The following is a 16,144-nucleotide window of genomic DNA, read 5'->3' on the forward strand; positions in this document are numbered from 1 at the left end:
GTCATGTGCGTGTGATCGCGGCGAGACGCGTGATTGACCTCGTGCCCACTCAAACAATGCCGCCAGCGCCACGCGCTGTCGTGTCGTCGAAATCCGATGACAACGGGGCGGACACAAAAAAGAGAACGACTGCACGCGCCCCAGTAATAGTTGCTTTTACAAAGTAGCTGCATAGCAGCGATATGACAGTTCAAATGCAGTCCTGCCGACGAATCGCAAGTAATCTATATTTGCTAATCTAAACGATTAAACAAACATCTAGCTCACACAATCAAATCAAATGCCTAGTAAAACTAAAACCGCCATTAGAAAAAAAAATAGAGCTGATATAACTATAAACAACAGTTTGACAAATACATTAAAAGAATGACACCGAAAATTCACCTGTAACAGCATGCACAATCTAGCAAGTATAACCAAATCACTTTTTTCATATCCCAGATGCGTCATAAATTAACATCAAACAATTGCCCAGTAATTAATAATAATTAAGAAAGAAGTATGCCGTATCGAAAAAGATCTAACAAAACAAAATGAAATATGACGACTGCCGTCTACTTTACAAATTGGGCTACAGCAGCCAAACCTTCCGCCATGGCGCCGCCCTGCGAAGCGGCCGCTGCGGCGCGACCGGAAACAATCGGGCTCAGGAACGGGTGTACCAACAGTTCCTGTGCCGTAGGCCGTTTCTCGTGGTCAAATTCAAACGTGCGGGCTAAGAACTCGTTGGCCTCACTAGTCGACTCCTTGGGAACCTCAGGTGCGCAGAACGTGCCGATCTTGAATAGTGCTTGCATCTGCGAGAATTCGGGAAATGGATGAGTGCCAGTGAACATCTCGACGATGAGGCAGCCAAGTGACCATATATCGGCCTTGCGCGTGTACGAAGTCTGCTTGACAACCTCTGGTGCCATCCAGTACACTGAACCCTGTAAGGATGGGCGGTGGTGCTGATTGTTGGAGAGCAAGCCAGCTTCGACGCGCTTCGAGATACCAAAGTCAGAAATCTTGATCTTGCCCTTGTTGTCAACCAAGACGTTCGCGCCCTTGATATCCCGGTGAATAATGTCCTTGTCATGCAGGTAACACAGGCCGCACAAAATCTGGCGAACGAACGTGCGAATGAGAGGCTCCTCGAACTGTCCGTAGTTAGTTAACAAAGCCGCGACAGATCCACCTGGTACGTATTCCAAGAAAATGTTAAGATACTGTCCATCAGAGTTTGATCCAAGATACTGCACAATGTTCTCATGGTGCAAGTCTCGAAGTAACTGAACCTCGCGCTGCAGAGCGTCAATCATGGCTTTCTTCCTAGCAGGATCGCTCTGCTTATCATTCTTGGTCAATTCAACCTGCTTGACCGCCATGAGCTCGCCAGTTAGAGCGTTCAAACCGAGCACGACGCTCCCGAAAGACCCGGATCCGATTAGTGCGCCTTTGATCCATCGAGTTGGGCCACCATCAATTTCGCCAGCATCATATTCCGCATCGGACATCTCCTCCGGTATGTCCTCGACGTTGTCCACTTCGATGTACGAGTTGTTATCCGAAAGAGCACTATTGATAGTGTCCGCCCGCGAAAAGACGGAGAACGGCCGACTAGTTGATGGAGAACTGACATGCCGGGCATACAGATCCTCCTCATCAACTGCCGGGCCATCGATCGGTGACCGGCGGATGTCAGAATCATCATCGGCGAGGATTAACGATGTCCCGCTGTTGGTACTTCGATGCGTGCCTATCCGCCTAAATGTTGACGATGTTCGTGATGGTGGCGAGGAAGTTAATAACGCGGACTTTCGACTGCTTCCTCCAGTATTCTGCGGTTGAACTGGCTGTTGGAAGGAGCCGGCATTTAACCACGTCTCACCGACGGTAGGAACAGGGGGTAACGACTCGCGGTTCGAGCTGGCATATGATGCAGTAGTGGCAACAGATATCCGTTTGGACATTCCTGAAATCCGCTTCGACCGCCGTATGGAGTTCCGCACCGTTTGCTCCAACACCCTGCTTTCGTGACCAGGAAAGTACTCTGCAAGATTGGACGAAATAAGCTCACTTGGCGGTCGCTGACCAAAGAAATTTCGCATTGTCTTCCTAAACGAGCCGTCCGCACTTTCGTCAGCGTGGATTCGTCTAGGTGGTGGCGGAAGTTGCGGCGTCGATTGGTTGGCGGCTATGGAGCGACGGAAACTTGATATCTGGTCGTCGTTTCTGTCGATATATGTTCCTGGCCGCTGCGGCACCTCCCTAGCTATCTGTTCTCGCGCAATGTGAATGGACTTCTGATACTCTTCTGTCGACGGAACTTGCCCAACTCGCACTAGTATCAGTCGTTCTCGTTCCGGCCGTTCGAAAGTGTGGCAAATGGCTACGAGTTCCATATCCTCAACCTTGCGTGCCGAACCAGTATCTGTCGTCACAAAGACGGTCCAATTCTCAGCTTGATCCTTCGATCCGAACTTGCGGATCCCTTTTTTTACGATTGACTCCGCGTTGAAGCAACCGCTAATGTCGACAGTTTTTGTGTGGCCCTGCTGAAATATGAACTTGACCATGTTCTGTTTGAGTGGCTCGGATGGATGTGCGGTTGGTGCGAGAGTAGTCTGTGAGACCGAGCGAGATGTTGGATTGGACGGCGACGGTGAAGGTCCGTACTTTGGCTGTGACGTTGGAGGCTGAGATGACGTTGGGAATGCGGACGACTGGGCATACCTACTACTATGACTGTATGACGGATCGATTGGCGATTCCGGACGGGGACTAGGGAAGGACGGCGAAGGCGCGGCAGACAGTGAAGCCAATGGCGTGACGGACGATTGATCCTGATAGGCGAGTGGAGGCTTGTTCTTGCGAGCTGCCGCGTAACATTTGTTTCGGAGAGCTTTGATGGCCACAAATAGCCGTACCCTGTCGCCGACTTTTGTGATTCCGAGTTCCTTGACAACGTTCTGATCGACCTCCAGCAGTGCTTCGCCGTTAATATGGTTTTCTGGCGATGAATTAGATTGGAAGCAGGACAAATAGAGATGACACGGTCCTACCTTCGAACAATCGAGTGTATTTGGCGCAGTTGACGGAACGTAGCCACTCGGCGACTTTCGACTCATCCCAGCGCCTGTGGTCTGGAGTTAGTGTGCCGTGATCATTAACATCACAATGCTTAACCGTCGACATACCGAATCTCGTCTAGAAGACTTGACGACTCGGAGAACACGGATGACGTGGGACTCGAGAGCGCAGTTGTAGAAGCGGAGGCCATGAGGGGCGGCGATCGGAGAGGCGAGCCGACAGATGGAGGATGCGGTAGCAGCACGGCCATGCTCTCGCACACTCAGTGAGAGGACACGGCAACCGGCTGGAGGAAGCAGATAAGGAGAAGTCGCTCGACCAGGTGCACACTGACACACGCCGACTCTGAGTCGTAGACAGAGCGGGAGGCGCCGATGTGTGGGTCTCCAAGGACGAGATTATATCGATTGCCACGATATCAAAGCCGCGATGGACCGAGTATTTTTTTCAGACTCACTCATGAGGCAAGGCGTTGATCGGCCAAAAGCATGCGCCTGCCTGAAACGGCGTGAAACCGACAACCAGGAGGCTGCGTTTGTGTATGCCCGCGGCGGTCTCCGCGCTACACCATATTAGGCAGGCAGCCTGCTTTATGCGGCCTAGCGCGGGTGGGACCTGCGTCGCGTGCCTGAGGGCGGGTGCCTGAACCCAGGGTCCTCCGGGTAACTCGCCTGGGGCTCGTCTTACTGGCGGACCTTGTGCGACAATCGCCAACTTGGCCCAGCAGGTTGACACAAGTTGACATGAGCCTCTTGCCGCCAGATCTGCAAACAACAATCAGCCATGTAAAACTCCTCGATGCGCTGCTGGCGATTACGCTGCGATAATCAAAGCCTTGCTGGCCACACTGTACACGGCAACTCCCACGTAGTATACCTTATTTACACGAAAATTACTGTATCTTTATATATAGCACATCTGAGCGTATTTCGCGTTTCACGTTTTGGAACGGGCCTCTCCTTCCATGGCGGGCTGGGTCTCCAACCTCCGTGTCTGGGTTAGGTGGCGAGAACATCCGTTCCGTCCCACCGCCCGCCCGATACGCAATCCTCGAGAGTACCCACCTATGTGACTTTTTACTCTGCTCCGTGCGCACTAGTTGTACTCGCACGCGGTCTATATTTTTGGAACCTCTCTTTGGGCTAGCAAAATGACGCAGGATCAGGGTCTGGGAGGCTCGAGGCAGTCACCCGCACGATGGGCGTCTAACCAGCTCCCGCAGTTTACCCAGGTCGTGCTGCCCGGCAGGTCGTTACGAGCCGACGCACAACCCAAGGAGGGCGATGAGTTCGACGAAAATAGCCCGAGTACGGAACAGTCTGAAGAGGACTATCTGCCACATAAGGGCAGTGTCTCGGGATCGTCGGCAAGGCAGTTGGATTGGGATCAACTGGCCATACCCAAACGTCAGTCTTCTGGTTCGAAGCATACCGCGAGGCAGAAAAAGTGGAAGCAAGTCGAGATTCTCTGGGACCAGCCTGATAACGATCCAACAAAAGAGGGCAATTCTCACGAGTCAGAAGACGAAAGAGATGTTGTCGATTCTCCGGCAGAGCAAATGCCGGATGATGAAACATCGTTAGGGTCGGACCAGCCCATGTCATCTGACTCACTATCGGAACTTCTGAATGCAGTGCAGCATGCTTCTGAGTCGAGTCCAAGGGGCGAACTCCGATGGCAACAGGTGCTAGTGCACGAGCCAAAGGCTTCGCCGCAGTCCGAGTACGATGAGAAAGCAAACTCAGGCTCCGAAGTGATGTCTCTACATGAGTACCAAGTGAAGTCGCCGTCTGAATACAAAAAGAAGATTGGGAAGCTGCGACTAGATTGCAAGGAGAAGTCGACATTAGAATGCAAAAAGAGGATCCCAGCAGCATATAAAAAGAAGTCAATAGAGTACATGAGAAAGTCACCGGCAAAATATAAGAAATCGCCAATATCGCCACTAGTATACAAGAAGTCACAGATAAAATCAAAGCAGAGGTCGCCAATAGAATTCAACGAAAGATCGTCTATCAAGTTCAAAAAGGAGTCGGTAGCAGTGTCTAAAGAGAAGCCGCCGATGCAAGGCAAGCAGCCAGAGGTAGGCAAGCAGAACAACGCACTTACGCCTCTCGCACAAGACTTCGTTCCAGCACCAGTCTATCAGCTTTCCGAAGCTGAACAGTTCTATCTGGATCGCGAGCAGGCACTGCGTCGTTCACGCAACGAAAATGACATCAGCCTGATCAAACTGAAGATATGGAAAGGTTTACTGCCGGACGATCCCCCTCGGCGGGAACTCAATTTTCCACTAATCGACCCTGCGGAACTCGCAAACAGAAAGCTCAAGCAGAGAGCGAAGTACGAGAACTACGATGAAAATCTGCTCCATATGGCTGAGCTGCCTGATGATCTGAAAATCGTGTGTGCACATCACTTTGCTCTGCTGCGGCAGGCGGTCTATGTCGGATGGGATTCCAACGAGTGTCAAGCGGCGTTGGAACGAGCAGCGAACTTGTTCGCCGGGATCAGGCAATTGGAATTCAGGCATGCGTCGTACTTTCAGCGGAATGAAACATCAAGGAAATATATAACTATCTTGGATCATCGGAGAAAGACTTATCAAAGGAAACTTCATGAGCAGCGCAAAATGAGCAAGTTGGAACAGCAATTGGCCGCGTTTAACGTCGCCATCGACATTCTAGAACAGGCGGATGCGATTATTACTGCCAATGATATGTGCTTGAGATACCAGTTTCCTCGACTAACGCTCGAGATGAAGGGGGAGATAGCGGAAAGGATATACGAGTGGAGGCAGAAACGGACGAATACATACAATAACGTGAAGGTGATATGGAAATCAATAAAAGACAACGCTACGGCAAAGCTAGTCAATCTGACTCTGACAGCAATGTTACCAAGCAAGCCAACGGAAAAGGCAGTTAGGAAGAGACAACAGAATGTGCATGAATATGAATTCACCCCTCCAGCAATTTCACCATTGGTATCGCCGCAGGAGTTTTATAGTCGGCTTTACAAGTCTTTTACACAACAAAGGAATTTGCTGGAGGGTGAAATCATAGACCGCATGCAAGATGTGAACATACTCACCCGCCAGTTAGAGGATCTGACAGATGCCCAGTTACAAGAAAAATACGCTTTGCTGTTGCTAGAGGCCCAGCGGGATCTTCGCGAAGTGGAGAGGTTGGCGGCAAATCTCGAACAACAGGCCAGCGAAGCTGCTAAAGAATTGACTGATGCCGAGCAAATGGAGCAAATCGAACAAGTGCAGGAGGTTGAAGCTGCCAGCAGTTACCGTATGTCGCCTATTCCCGTTAATAGCTATTATACTTCTATGTGAACTGTTGACTGTTGCCTTGCTTCTGTGCATTACTTGTATTCCCTTGCGTATCTCGGGATTGCGCGTACCTGATAGGTGTAATAAATTTTGTTGAACCTTGCTATGGTGACTAAAGCTCCCTGACGGCCATATTCAAACGAAGCGCAAACACGAAATCAATCAAAAGAATAAACGCAGCCCGAACACCAATCGAATAGAACACTAACCATAATACTAAAACATTCAATTTGCCTAAAGAGGAAATTTACTTAACCTAATTAGGATAGTAGGGTAATGCACTTATAAAGGTAGGGTAATATCCTTTCAGCCAAAAATTTATGTTCCCATAGTTAAGGACTAATGGGTATTCCAGATGTTTACTGAAGTACCAAATTATCAAGTTTGCATCGAGCAACCAAAAATACCATATTTTTGTATAGACAGTCCAATTGACGTATTATTTTATTTTCAGCCTCATATCCTCAAGGATGGCGAGCGGGTACGATTGTCGGGACCCTACGAACTCAACAAGTGCGTCTCCGAATCTTATCGTGAAGTCGGTCAACGACAGCCATCGGGTTAGGGGCTGGAAGGCAGCAATCCGACAGATTTATAATGTCGTACAAAAGGCGCACAGTTGGCCGGACTATGCATACGCTCGCAACGAGTTCTGTTCGCGAAACGAGTCGAATAATTTGACAGCATCCAGGAGAAGAATCTGTCCGCAATGGTCATATCACCGCCGATGGTGTTGCATTTGCGGCAGCTACAGACACTTGCGGTGTCCGTGCAACTGTTTAGAAAGAAGTTCAAGCATTTCAAAGAGGCTTTGAAAAGTAGTCCGCCTACAATACCGTTCGATATTAACGTCGGTTCTCAGATTGATCCCGATTTCATCACCTGTAAACGAACATGGGCATGGCGGCGACTGTCGGCCTTAGACGATGACAGTGATGTTCATGGTATTGTTGGAGAAAGGGAACTAAAAGTGAGTACAGATACCTCCCAGGAGCAGGAATCAGTGGCATTCGACACAAATCCTTCCGGGTTTCTAAAGGTCATGAGGGCTCTGTATAACTGTGAGCTGGCATATTGCGAGCACTGCAGGGAGATGGTTGAAGAGCTCGATGTTTTACTGAACCAGCTCGGGGACGTGACGAGTGACTGTACTGCTGATTATATTAAGAGTACCATGGACTACTGGAGGATTGATACGAGACTCACTGGGAGAACATCAACCGTATTTGGGAACATTATAAACGGTTAGTCCTGCCACAGCAGTTCGAGGAGTATCACGATATCCTTGGTCCAGGTCCAAATGCCATGACTCAGATAGAGGAAGTCATGCTAGAATTTCAAAATAAACCTGCGGATTACGATCACATTCTGCTCGCGCGGGAATACGAGAAATTAGTCCTGGCGTATCGCGATGCTGACAGACGACAGCGAGATTACATCAACTTGCTGACCTGTCTTGAGGGCTTGGCATGGGAGTATGATTCTGAGACGGACTGTGAAAGAAATTTTCAGGTGCAACAGACTCTGAACCTAGTATCTTGTATTTACAGAAGCTGGCGAAGAGTCAAGGATCATAAGGAAGACGAAGCGTATGCACTAGCTGTCCGGCTTGCTGACGTTAAGACATATATAGACAACGAATCGCCAGTGCCATGAATGGAAGTCATAGAGGAGCTCTAAAGGCTGTCTCCAAAAATGGAATAAATGAAAATTTTTATCCTTAATAGAATACATTTGTTATTATACAATAATTACAATTCACCCAATCAAGATCTATCTACTCATTTCTCCGATCCGTGTTCATGATATTGATCATCTAGTAACTATATACAATGCCCTTTTTGCGATCAATAGCTTCCAACGCCTCGAAACTTGGCACATTGTGCAAGCGCTCCTTGCCCACAAACGGCAAGCCCAAAGCAGAAAGCATTGTTCGGGCTTCCGGATCTGTCTGTGCACTAGTCACCAAGGTAATATGCAAACCGGCAATATTAGGCCACAGTTCTGGATTCCCCTCCACTTCAGGAAACAACTTGACATCCGCAGGCTCCAGGCCGAACGAGATATTTCCGAACATGTCTCCAGACGTGTTCTCGATGCCCTTAAAGTCCTTGATTCGTGGTAACACTATTTCAACCAACGTCGCGAAAAATTGGTACATATCCGGTCCTTCGATCTTAACTTTTGCACCTACCATCATATTCTTCCGCAGCCGCCACGACATGACCGTAGACTTCGAGTACACTGGTCTCGGTTTCTTGCCTGTAATCTGTTGCATCAGGACCATTGTTGGTAGAGTGCGCTCCTGGTTCACTTTAACCGCATCTCGCACAAAGGTGTGTACCCAAATAGCGTTCAATCCTGGAACATTATTGAACATCCGAGGCTTAATATCTGGTGTCTCCACAGCGGATCCCGCGGGCGAGCGCCTCGGGCGATTAATATGGTACGGCGAAGATCCATCCCACTCCTGCCTCTTCCGGCCGGGAATAACTGCCTCGTTGTGGACAAAATTCGCAAGCAGCAAATCGGGGACGACGGTAGTGTTATAATGCTCTTCGACACGAGACTGCTGAGTGTACTGCGGCTTGAACAAATGTGACCGCGGATCCCATTTCGGTGTATTCAAAATATCTTTGTACGCCGGCTGTAGTTGATTCTTTTTATATCGGATTCTATGATGAACCGGGTGTACTATCGAGATTGAGTTTTTGCTGAGGGGAGGCGATGTGTGAATGGCGTGGTGCTGTTGGTGAGGGAATGAGCACAGATATGTGCTGCCGCCGCGTGGCCGTAGGTATGGTCGTGTCGCCATATTGCCTTGTTTATACTTGGTCCTGCAGAGTTATCACGCCTATATGCGGCCAAATTCAGGTCAATGTTCGACGGTGCCTGTTGGACGGTGAAGAGATAACAGAGTGGGGACGAATTTTTTCGTGGTCTCGGAATCCACGACTCCTGCGGCGTTCAAGCATTACCCGCCGTCCCGGACTCCTCGCAACGAGCAGCCAAGCCTAACTCAGCGCTGGACCAGCGGCGTTCGACACTACGAAAGACTATTCCAATAAGTTATTACAGTCTAAACTTCAGATTTATTCTTCCTCCCACCCAAACAGCTATTCCGAATCGGTGCTCCGCAAACCTACCAAAACAAAATCAAACTAACGAAACCGTGAATAATAGGAAACCCAGGGAATTCAAGTTCAATACGATATATACCTTATACTAAATTTTCTACGTCTACCTATATACCCCACCAGTGGTCACCACTAATCACAGTTTATCAAAGCCCAAATCTACCAATGCGACATGTGAGAAATTAACTGATCTCGAGCATTATTTGCCGTTGTCGGTCCAAAGATAATCACTTACTCTTCAAGAAAAGACACTCTCTGCATTTCGGACATGGTAAATTTAGTCACTTATGCGGCCGTTACTATGAAGCAAACCGTTCAACTCAAATTCCTCAGCTTCCCGTACCTGTCGATCCGCCTCGACATCTGATATGGGAGTCGCAATGTAACTACCACTTGACCCGTCGTTCGCAACCTCGTACTTCACTCCTTCGTACGAGTTGCTAGACAGTCTCTGCCACAAGCTAATCAATAGCAAGAAATCTGCGCTTATATTAGCATTCACTATTCCTAATCCTCCAGCTGGCACTAACTCGTAGAATGTAGACTTACAGAAAAATACCAAGAACGCAACCGAGTAGATGATTAGCGAATAACTACCGTGGTCGATGTGGTTCTCATTGATGAGTTGTAGCTGCTCTTCATTTGCAAACATGAACAGGAAGCCAGAAGCAACCAACAGGAACGGAGAGAGATATTGAAATGACTTGACCTCGCCATCGGTGTTCGCGTCGTGGAGCACGAATGAGACCTCAATAATTCGGCAAATCCCGGCGGCCATGAGAGCGTAGCCAAACATAGCGTGTACCTTAGTCGAGAGTTCGAGATGTTGAGCGTGCACAGACATAGCCCATCCAGTGAGGAGGATAACGAGGCCGGGAATGTGGTTGCGCTGTGGACGGCCGTTCTTTCGCGACAAGAAAAGCCCCAGCATGCCTGCGCACCACCAGACAATTCCCATGCTCGCTAAATTCCAAGTTAGACAGTTTGATCTATCAGAAACGTCAACCACTAACATACTATGCTGATAATCGCCATGGCTCCATGGCTGACCCCATCGGTGCTCGGTAAATGTATTGACAACACCCCAAGCAGTGATGACCGCACTGTCGTAGAATTCCTGGCTGCGACCACTTCGAGCAAGCCACGACTGACCGACAAGCATCATGATGGCCATAATACATCCGTAAGCAATAAACGCGCTGCCCATGATCTAGACATGCATGTCAGTTCCGATTCCGTCCATTCCGAACTCGCGTGTTACATACGCCGTGAGCGAGACACTGGCCCAAGTGGTCATCATGGCAGAATCCTAGCGCCGTTATACCCCCAAATCCCATCTGAACCCAGGCCACAATGGGCATGATCTTGCCACACACTCCGTGCACGACCACCATGACGCTTCGTATTCTGCCCAGGAAGCCCTGCTCCAAATGCAGTTTCAGGTACACGCCCATAGCAAGCTGCAAAACCATGAGCGCCATTAGAAATGACGCAAACGTGGCATGGATATTATCGGCAGGAAATTGTCGACCCTTGTGATGATGGCCGAGGAAATATGCAGCGATGGCAATGGCACCACCACCTGTCTGTAGCGGTACATGGAATCTGTTTTTAGTCATTCCCAGGATCATGCCGACAGGGAATATAATTCCGAAGGCCAGCATCATTAACTAATTGCCCATAAGTAGAGACCTTATCCACAAAATGTCAGAACATACAGCTATGTGTATCCATAATATGGAATCTATTGGTTCGACAGAGATATATTCTCCTTCTGGTATTTCCTCTTCATGATGCTCATGTGCCTTAACGAATGGTGGTAAGTACGCGATGGCAAGAGCCGTACTTATTAACAGACTTCGTGAGCCCATTCCTTTGTGTAATACTGGTTGATAGGTATATGATGGTAGGTATTAGTGTGATCTGGAGGTATAAACCTAGCCCGACAAAGTGGGCCATAGTCTGGGCGCAATGGCTTGCTGTGAAATTTGTAAAACGGAAGGGGAGTTAGGGTTTCGGCCAGTGCGCTTTCCGAAGGCTATCTGCAGAATAATAATTAAGCTAGTCTATTTAAGGCAAGTACGCTGAGGTTCAGAACTTTACCTTAGCCGTGCGTTTCGGCCAACAGTTGCTTTGTCTACAAGCGACTTGAGGTTTCTTGCTGCCTTCACCACCAAAATTTGTCCATTTTACGCTCATGGTCATCTTCACCCTGACAAGAGGTTCTAATTCGGCGAGGTTGGTAAGTTCGCTATCTAAAGCGACGATATTGACGAGCCTTGATTAATCACGAGGCGTTTGTGTATAGTGATGGTATGAAGGGTTGAGGTGCAATGGTACACTTCGGTTATAGATACATTTTGATACCATAACCATCACTATGCATAGCCTAAGAGTTATAAATACCGAACTAGCACACTTCTGGTCAATGCGACTAGCAACGACAGCCATAGACAGGCTCAATTATCGTAGCAGCTCTTTCAAGCCGTTGTTCCGATGGTGGCCGAGACGAGAAAGTTCATGCAAGGACAGCCTCCTGTAACCTCTATTTAACGCTGTCTATTTTGTGTTGCCGATTTCAAGGTTCGCCAGTATATGCCATAACTGAGGATATACCTTGTCCATAATAACAGTCATATCACCAGACGGGACGTTCCTAAGAACGTAATCTGCGACAATGTCGGGACTTCTTGAGGTGGGACGTCCAATGCCAATTCCAAACTTTGTGAATTGATCAGGATCAATATATGTCGTTATGCTTTTCAACCCGTTATGTCCTCTATCTGCACATTAGGGTGCGACCTCAGTGGCAACAGGACTCATTTATAACTCACCTAGACGATCCACCGACTTTCGTCCTTAGCTTTCCAACAGAAAGATCCAATTCGTCATGGAGAATTACCAGCCGTGAGCTTTGTCCGTATTTTTTCTGTGCCCATTGCCATGCTTTCGCTATCGGCGTACCGCTGACATTCATATAAGTACTCGGTTTGAACAGAGCGATCCGATGGCCGACGAGGCCTGTGTTTAGACTTGAGATGCCTTCAACGAGGTCTCCATCTAACGAAGGCAAGTGGACTCGGCCTAGCTGTCCATTGTGGTCTGCTACGAGGAAGTCGAGAAGAATGTGCCCGATGGAATGACGGTTTTTGGCGTATTTAAGTCCCGGATTACCAAGTGAACATATCTAAGATCCTTAGTAGAGAAGCTCAAGAGATAGAGTAAAACTTACCAGCAAATTTCGATTCAGCTGCTGAGACGCCATACACTAACCGAAGCAATTGCCCCTTTGCAAATACCAAATGACACTGCAGCAAAAAAAACAATATGAGCCGGCATTAGACAACTTTTCTCCACGACCGCAACTTTAAGTTTAAACCCCCCTCTACCATCGGTGCTGACAGGTTCTAATACTAGCGAAGTTTTCAGCACAGCACCCTCCTCCGCCAAACCGCATCGCGAGAATTCGAGATTTCGCCTCCTTCCTGATATTCCTTCAGCATTCTGGCTACAACTTTAGCCAAGGATCTCCCATTATCGGCTCCACATACACCCACCAGTTTGTCTGCAGATACCCACATACATTATCAATTTTGTGCCATTAAACGGGGCTTTTGAGGTTTAGTTGATTGTAGGACGGGAGGAAGGTATAACTTGGCTATCAGACGTAGCTTGCGATGACGGTTGCTAACAACTAATTCATCCATAGGAATCGCAATTGGTCATATTCTAACTCCGGAATTTGAGTTGTGATTTTGTTTGAAGTAAAGCGGAAAGGGGGTTATAGGCTCTACGATAGTTCTCTCGCTGCGCTTCGCCGGGTCCAGGCACGTGTGAATGAAACTTTCTGGCCATTTAGTTGAAAGACGATATATCAATTAAATTCCAGGACTCTGTTGATTCAGTCGTCATTCTGGATTTAAGAGCGCAAGAGAATATAAAGAATCATCCCATGGATGATCGAAAGCGGTCATTGTCGGTCAAGACTGAGCTTGAAGCCCCGCCGCTGAAGCGGCAGGCGACCGACATTGAGAGCGTCGGATCAAAATCAGTGAATGGATTTGAGGTTCCGCTGTCACAGGACGATGTAGCTGTACGTGGTATTAAACTGTGGTGAATTGTGTATCGAAATAGGCTAATTTTCTTTTGACACAGTTGTTCAAGAAAGAGGCAATTTTCAGACAGATGCAAATATACCGTCGAGAGCGAGACTTATTACAGACTCGTGTGACCGAATTCGAACAACGGTCGGCGTATCACGATGATCATTTACGCGTCCTGGAGTTATGGTGGGATCAAGTATGTTCTTTTAAGGTAAATGGAGTACAATTTGAGACTTACTAATAATGTCCTAGCTTCTCAATGAGGTAAACATACTGTCAGGAAGGCCGCTAATTTCTAGTAAACATGGTGAATCACCCCTTCCGAAATCCTTACTGCTTGCAACTTCTGAAGAGTATTCAACTCATCTTGAAGCCAAACGCGATTCAATCCTGCAGTCCCTCACTCCTATATTCACAAGTCTACAATCATCACTTTCAGATGTGTCCTCCGATGGCAAAAGGTTGCAAGATGGTCTGAGCGAACTATCAGCTCAAATTACAATACTAAAAACCGAGAACGGGAGATTGAAAGATGAACGAGAAGATCTTTCGCGGCGGCTAACGGACGCTACATTCAAGTTTATGTCTGCAGAGAAAAAGCTAGATCGACTGAAGAGTTCCACGATAGCCAAAATTGAACGGACTAGTGGGTCATCGCCATCCGTGAAGAGAGAAGGTTCCGCAGACGAAAAGCCGGAGCCTGAGAAAAAGGTGTGCACGATTTATGTGACTTGATCAAAATGGCCCTGTGTTCTAACTTTCATGATAGTCCGAAGAAGTAGACGATAAGCTTGTAGCTAGGATCCAAGAGGAATCAGAGGCTGTCGTGAGAAAGCAAGCTGAGGAATTACGGCACCTCCATGAGAAAGTTGTCAACCTAACGGATGAAGTTAGCAAATTGAATTTGAAGCTCTCTTCGATTTCGGAGGCTGATGTCATCAATTCGGAACCCTATAAGACCCTTAAAGTTCGGTTCGAAGCCTTGTCTGCGCGCTCTAGTCACCTGGAAGTTCTCAATGACGTTATCAAGCAAGAAAGCGAGAAGTTATCTAGCGAGCGTACTGAATATAGGGAGCTTCTTACTTCTGAATATAAGGCTATGGCTGACGATCTACAAAATCAGCTTAAGAAATCGGAGCAAGACCTCATTCGGATTCGATCTGCTAGAGATGATTTATTGCAAGATTTATCGATTCGCAAGTCCAAAGAGGAGCAGAGGTTAACTGCAATGAAAGAACTGGAGGAGTTGTCAGAAACCAGGTCGTCGCGGATCAAAACTTTGGAGTTGGAGGTTGAAAGGTTAAAATCGCAACTGGAGACCACCAACGGTAATCCAATGCCGTATGCAGATGATAATCCGGAAGAACTACTGAAGCGGATAGAAAAGCTCGAAAAGCAAAATCAGTTCTTGTCAGCTGAATTGCCAGGTCTTGAAACTGCGTTCAACCAGGCTCACGCACAATGTACCAGAAAGGTCACAGAGATTATGGAACGCGAGGAAAAGATGAGTCGACTTCTGGCTGAGAAATCGAAGGCCGATCAGAAGTACTTTTCGGCCATGCGTGCCAAAGAAGCCATTGCATTGGAGAATCGAGCTCTCAAAGCACAGTCACTTAAGAGCGGTGAAATTATTCAGCAGCTACGAGATGCAGAAAAGTCAGTCTCGCAGAAGGTTTCGATGTTAGAGAAGCAATTGGCGGAGCTAGAGACTGTGCGACATACGTACCAGAAGCAGTTACAGGAAGTTCAGCTCAAGTGTAACGAACAGACAGTTGGCATCGACGGTTACAAAGCTCAAATGGAAAAGCTCCACTATGATCTGCAAGTCCGGAGTACGACGATTTTGAGCGAGGCGGATGCTCGACGGCACGCTGAAGATCAGGTCGAGAGACAAAAGGTCGAGCTGGAGCGATGGAAGTCGGAATCTAGTTCTTCAGCAGTGAATCATATTAGTGGCGATCAGAGTCAGATCGAAGCTCTCCGATCGATTGCCATTTGTTCAGTGTGTTCTAAGAACTGGAAGAATACGGCCATCAAGGTTTGCGGTCATTGTTTCTGCTTTGACTGCGCGAAAGACCGACTTAATGCCCGACTTCGAAAATGTCCACTCTGTAACAAGCAATACTCTCACAACGATCTTATGACTATCCACTTGTAAATATTTCATCTTCTATTTAGTCTTGGTTGGCACTCGCACAATGAATTAGTTTCATGTTCTCAAGTCTATCGTTCTTTGTTGGGATCAGGGAGCAAAATTGAGCTATCGACATGAAGGGCTTTGTATGACATATAAGTTGTGTTGTTGTCGCCTCGTCTTATTACTTGCCTGCCAGGTTGGTTTGATATTGTCTGTACACATATTTTTCTATGGTTCCTTGATGGCTATGAACATTCGAGGATGAACTATATAGACTTTGTACACACAGACTTTGTGTTATGTATTACTAGTTTGATTGAACGTGTTCATATGACATAGAAGTGCAAGTTTGCCC

General features: G+C 47.7%; 7 protein-coding genes across 7 annotated transcripts; 3 read left to right on the forward strand and 4 right to left on the reverse strand.

Annotated features, from left to right (window-relative positions):
• Positions 1–107: 107 nt before the first annotated feature.
• On the reverse strand, positions 108–3,478 carry POJ06DRAFT_116484 (kinase-like domain-containing protein). Its single transcript, XM_056184168.1, has 3 exons — positions 3,180–3,478; positions 3,045–3,118; positions 108–2,992 (listed from the first exon to the last, which is right to left on the reverse strand). Exons 1-3 carry the CDS (start codon positions 3,320–3,322, stop codon positions 555–557), a joined length of 2,655 nt encoding a protein of 884 aa, XP_056043222.1. The 5' UTR covers positions 3,323–3,478; the 3' UTR covers positions 108–554.
• Positions 3,479–3,912: 434 nt separating this feature from the next.
• POJ06DRAFT_254459 (uncharacterized protein) lies at positions 3,913–6,516 on the forward strand. Its single transcript, XM_056187778.1, has one exon. The coding sequence runs from the start codon at positions 4,223–4,225 to the stop codon at positions 6,413–6,415; it is 2,193 nt and encodes a 730-aa protein (XP_056043223.1). The 5' UTR covers positions 3,913–4,222; the 3' UTR covers positions 6,416–6,516.
• Positions 6,517–7,121: 605 nt separating this feature from the next.
• On the forward strand, positions 7,122–8,074 carry POJ06DRAFT_291019 (uncharacterized protein; the record flags this gene model as incomplete). The annotated part of the gene is made up of 2 exons (XM_056190359.1): positions 7,122–7,656; positions 7,707–8,074. 2 exons carry the CDS (start codon positions 7,122–7,124, stop codon positions 8,066–8,068), a joined length of 897 nt encoding a protein of 298 aa, XP_056043224.1. The 3' UTR covers positions 8,069–8,074.
• Positions 8,075–8,130: 56 nt separating this feature from the next.
• Positions 8,131–9,491, reverse strand: POJ06DRAFT_254461 (ribosomal protein L5 domain-containing protein). Its single transcript, XM_056187779.1, has one exon. It carries the CDS (start codon positions 9,225–9,227, stop codon positions 8,229–8,231), a length of 999 nt encoding a protein of 332 aa, XP_056043225.1. The 5' UTR covers positions 9,228–9,491; the 3' UTR covers positions 8,131–8,228.
• Positions 9,487–11,470, reverse strand: POJ06DRAFT_276096 (uncharacterized protein). The gene is made up of 4 exons (XM_056189670.1): positions 11,268–11,470; positions 10,815–11,219; positions 10,099–10,759; positions 9,487–10,029 (listed from the first exon to the last, which is right to left on the reverse strand). The coding sequence occupies exons 1-4, from the start codon at positions 11,418–11,420 to the stop codon at positions 9,827–9,829; spliced, it is 1,422 nt and encodes a 473-aa protein (XP_056043226.1). The 5' UTR covers positions 11,421–11,470; the 3' UTR covers positions 9,487–9,826.
• A 629-nt stretch (positions 11,471–12,099) lies between these two features.
• On the reverse strand, positions 12,100–12,995 carry POJ06DRAFT_116530 (peptidyl-tRNA hydrolase). Its single transcript, XM_056184169.1, has 3 exons — positions 12,782–12,995; positions 12,384–12,736; positions 12,100–12,328 (listed from the first exon to the last, which is right to left on the reverse strand). Exons 1-3 carry the CDS (start codon positions 12,812–12,814, stop codon positions 12,109–12,111), a joined length of 606 nt encoding a protein of 201 aa, XP_056043227.1. The 5' UTR covers positions 12,815–12,995; the 3' UTR covers positions 12,100–12,108.
• A 21-nt stretch (positions 12,996–13,016) lies between these two features.
• POJ06DRAFT_223681 (BRE1 E3 ubiquitin ligase-domain-containing protein) lies at positions 13,017–16,129 on the forward strand. The gene is made up of 4 exons (XM_056185682.1): positions 13,017–13,642; positions 13,705–13,848; positions 13,905–14,363; positions 14,422–16,129. Exons 1-4 carry the CDS (start codon positions 13,502–13,504, stop codon positions 15,808–15,810), a joined length of 2,133 nt encoding a protein of 710 aa, XP_056043228.1. The 5' UTR covers positions 13,017–13,501; the 3' UTR covers positions 15,811–16,129.
• Positions 16,130–16,144: the final 15 nt, after the last annotated feature.

Source organism: Lipomyces tetrasporus, assembly GCF_029532465.1.
Source record: "Lipomyces tetrasporus strain NRRL Y-64009 chromosome Unknown POJ06scaffold_6, whole genome shotgun sequence".
Lineage (NCBI taxonomy): Eukaryota > Fungi > Ascomycota > Lipomycetes > Lipomycetales > Lipomycetaceae > Lipomyces > Lipomyces tetrasporus.

What these genes read in the sequence shown, in the direction of transcription:
- POJ06DRAFT_116484 (XM_056184168.1), bottom strand. Translation starts at nt 3,322, where the DNA reads ATGGCCGTGCTGCTACCGCATCCTCCATCTGTCGGCTCGCCTCTCCGA. An exon ending in AGTCTTCTAGACGAGATTCG is followed by an intron (nt 3,119 to 3,179) that starts GTATGTCGACGG and finishes TCCAGACCACAG; the next exon opens with GCGCTGGGATGAGTCGAAAG. An exon ending in ATACACTCGATTGTTCGAAG is followed by an intron (nt 2,993 to 3,044) that starts GTAGGACCGTGT and finishes ATTCATCGCCAG; the next exon opens with AAAACCATATTAACGGCGAA.
- POJ06DRAFT_254459 (XM_056187778.1), top strand. Translation starts at nt 4,223, where the DNA reads ATGACGCAGGATCAGGGTCTGGGAGGCTCGAGGCAGTCACCCGCACGA.
- POJ06DRAFT_254461 (XM_056187779.1), bottom strand. Translation starts at nt 9,227, where the DNA reads ATGGCGACACGACCATACCTACGGCCACGCGGCGGCAGCACATATCTG.
- POJ06DRAFT_276096 (XM_056189670.1), bottom strand. Translation starts at nt 11,420, where the DNA reads ATGGGCTCACGAAGTCTGTTAATAAGTACGGCTCTTGCCATCGCGTAC. An exon ending in GCCAGTGTCTCGCTCACGGC is followed by an intron (nt 10,760 to 10,814) that starts GTATGTAACACG and finishes ATGCATGTCTAG; the next exon opens with ATCATGGGCAGCGCGTTTAT. An exon ending in TGCGTTCTTGGTATTTTTCT is followed by an intron (nt 10,030 to 10,098) that starts GTAAGTCTACAT and finishes ATATAAGCGCAG; the next exon opens with ATTTCTTGCTATTGATTAGC.
- POJ06DRAFT_116530 (XM_056184169.1), bottom strand. Translation starts at nt 12,814, where the DNA reads ATGGCGTCTCAGCAGCTGAATCGAAATTTGCTG. An exon ending in AGCTGAATCGAAATTTGCTG is followed by an intron (nt 12,737 to 12,781) that starts GTAAGTTTTACT and finishes TAAGGATCTTAG; the next exon opens with ATATGTTCACTTGGTAATCC. An exon ending in AAAGTCGGTGGATCGTCTAG is followed by an intron (nt 12,329 to 12,383) that starts GTGAGTTATAAA and finishes ATGTGCAGATAG; the next exon opens with AGGACATAACGGGTTGAAAA.
- POJ06DRAFT_223681 (XM_056185682.1), top strand. Translation starts at nt 13,502, where the DNA reads ATGGATGATCGAAAGCGGTCATTGTCGGTCAAGACTGAGCTTGAAGCC. An exon ending in TGGAGTTATGGTGGGATCAA is followed by an intron (nt 13,849 to 13,904) that starts GTATGTTCTTTT and finishes ATAATGTCCTAG; the next exon opens with CTTCTCAATGAGGTAAACAT. An exon ending in AGCCGGAGCCTGAGAAAAAG is followed by an intron (nt 14,364 to 14,421) that starts GTGTGCACGATT and finishes CTTTCATGATAG; the next exon opens with TCCGAAGAAGTAGACGATAA.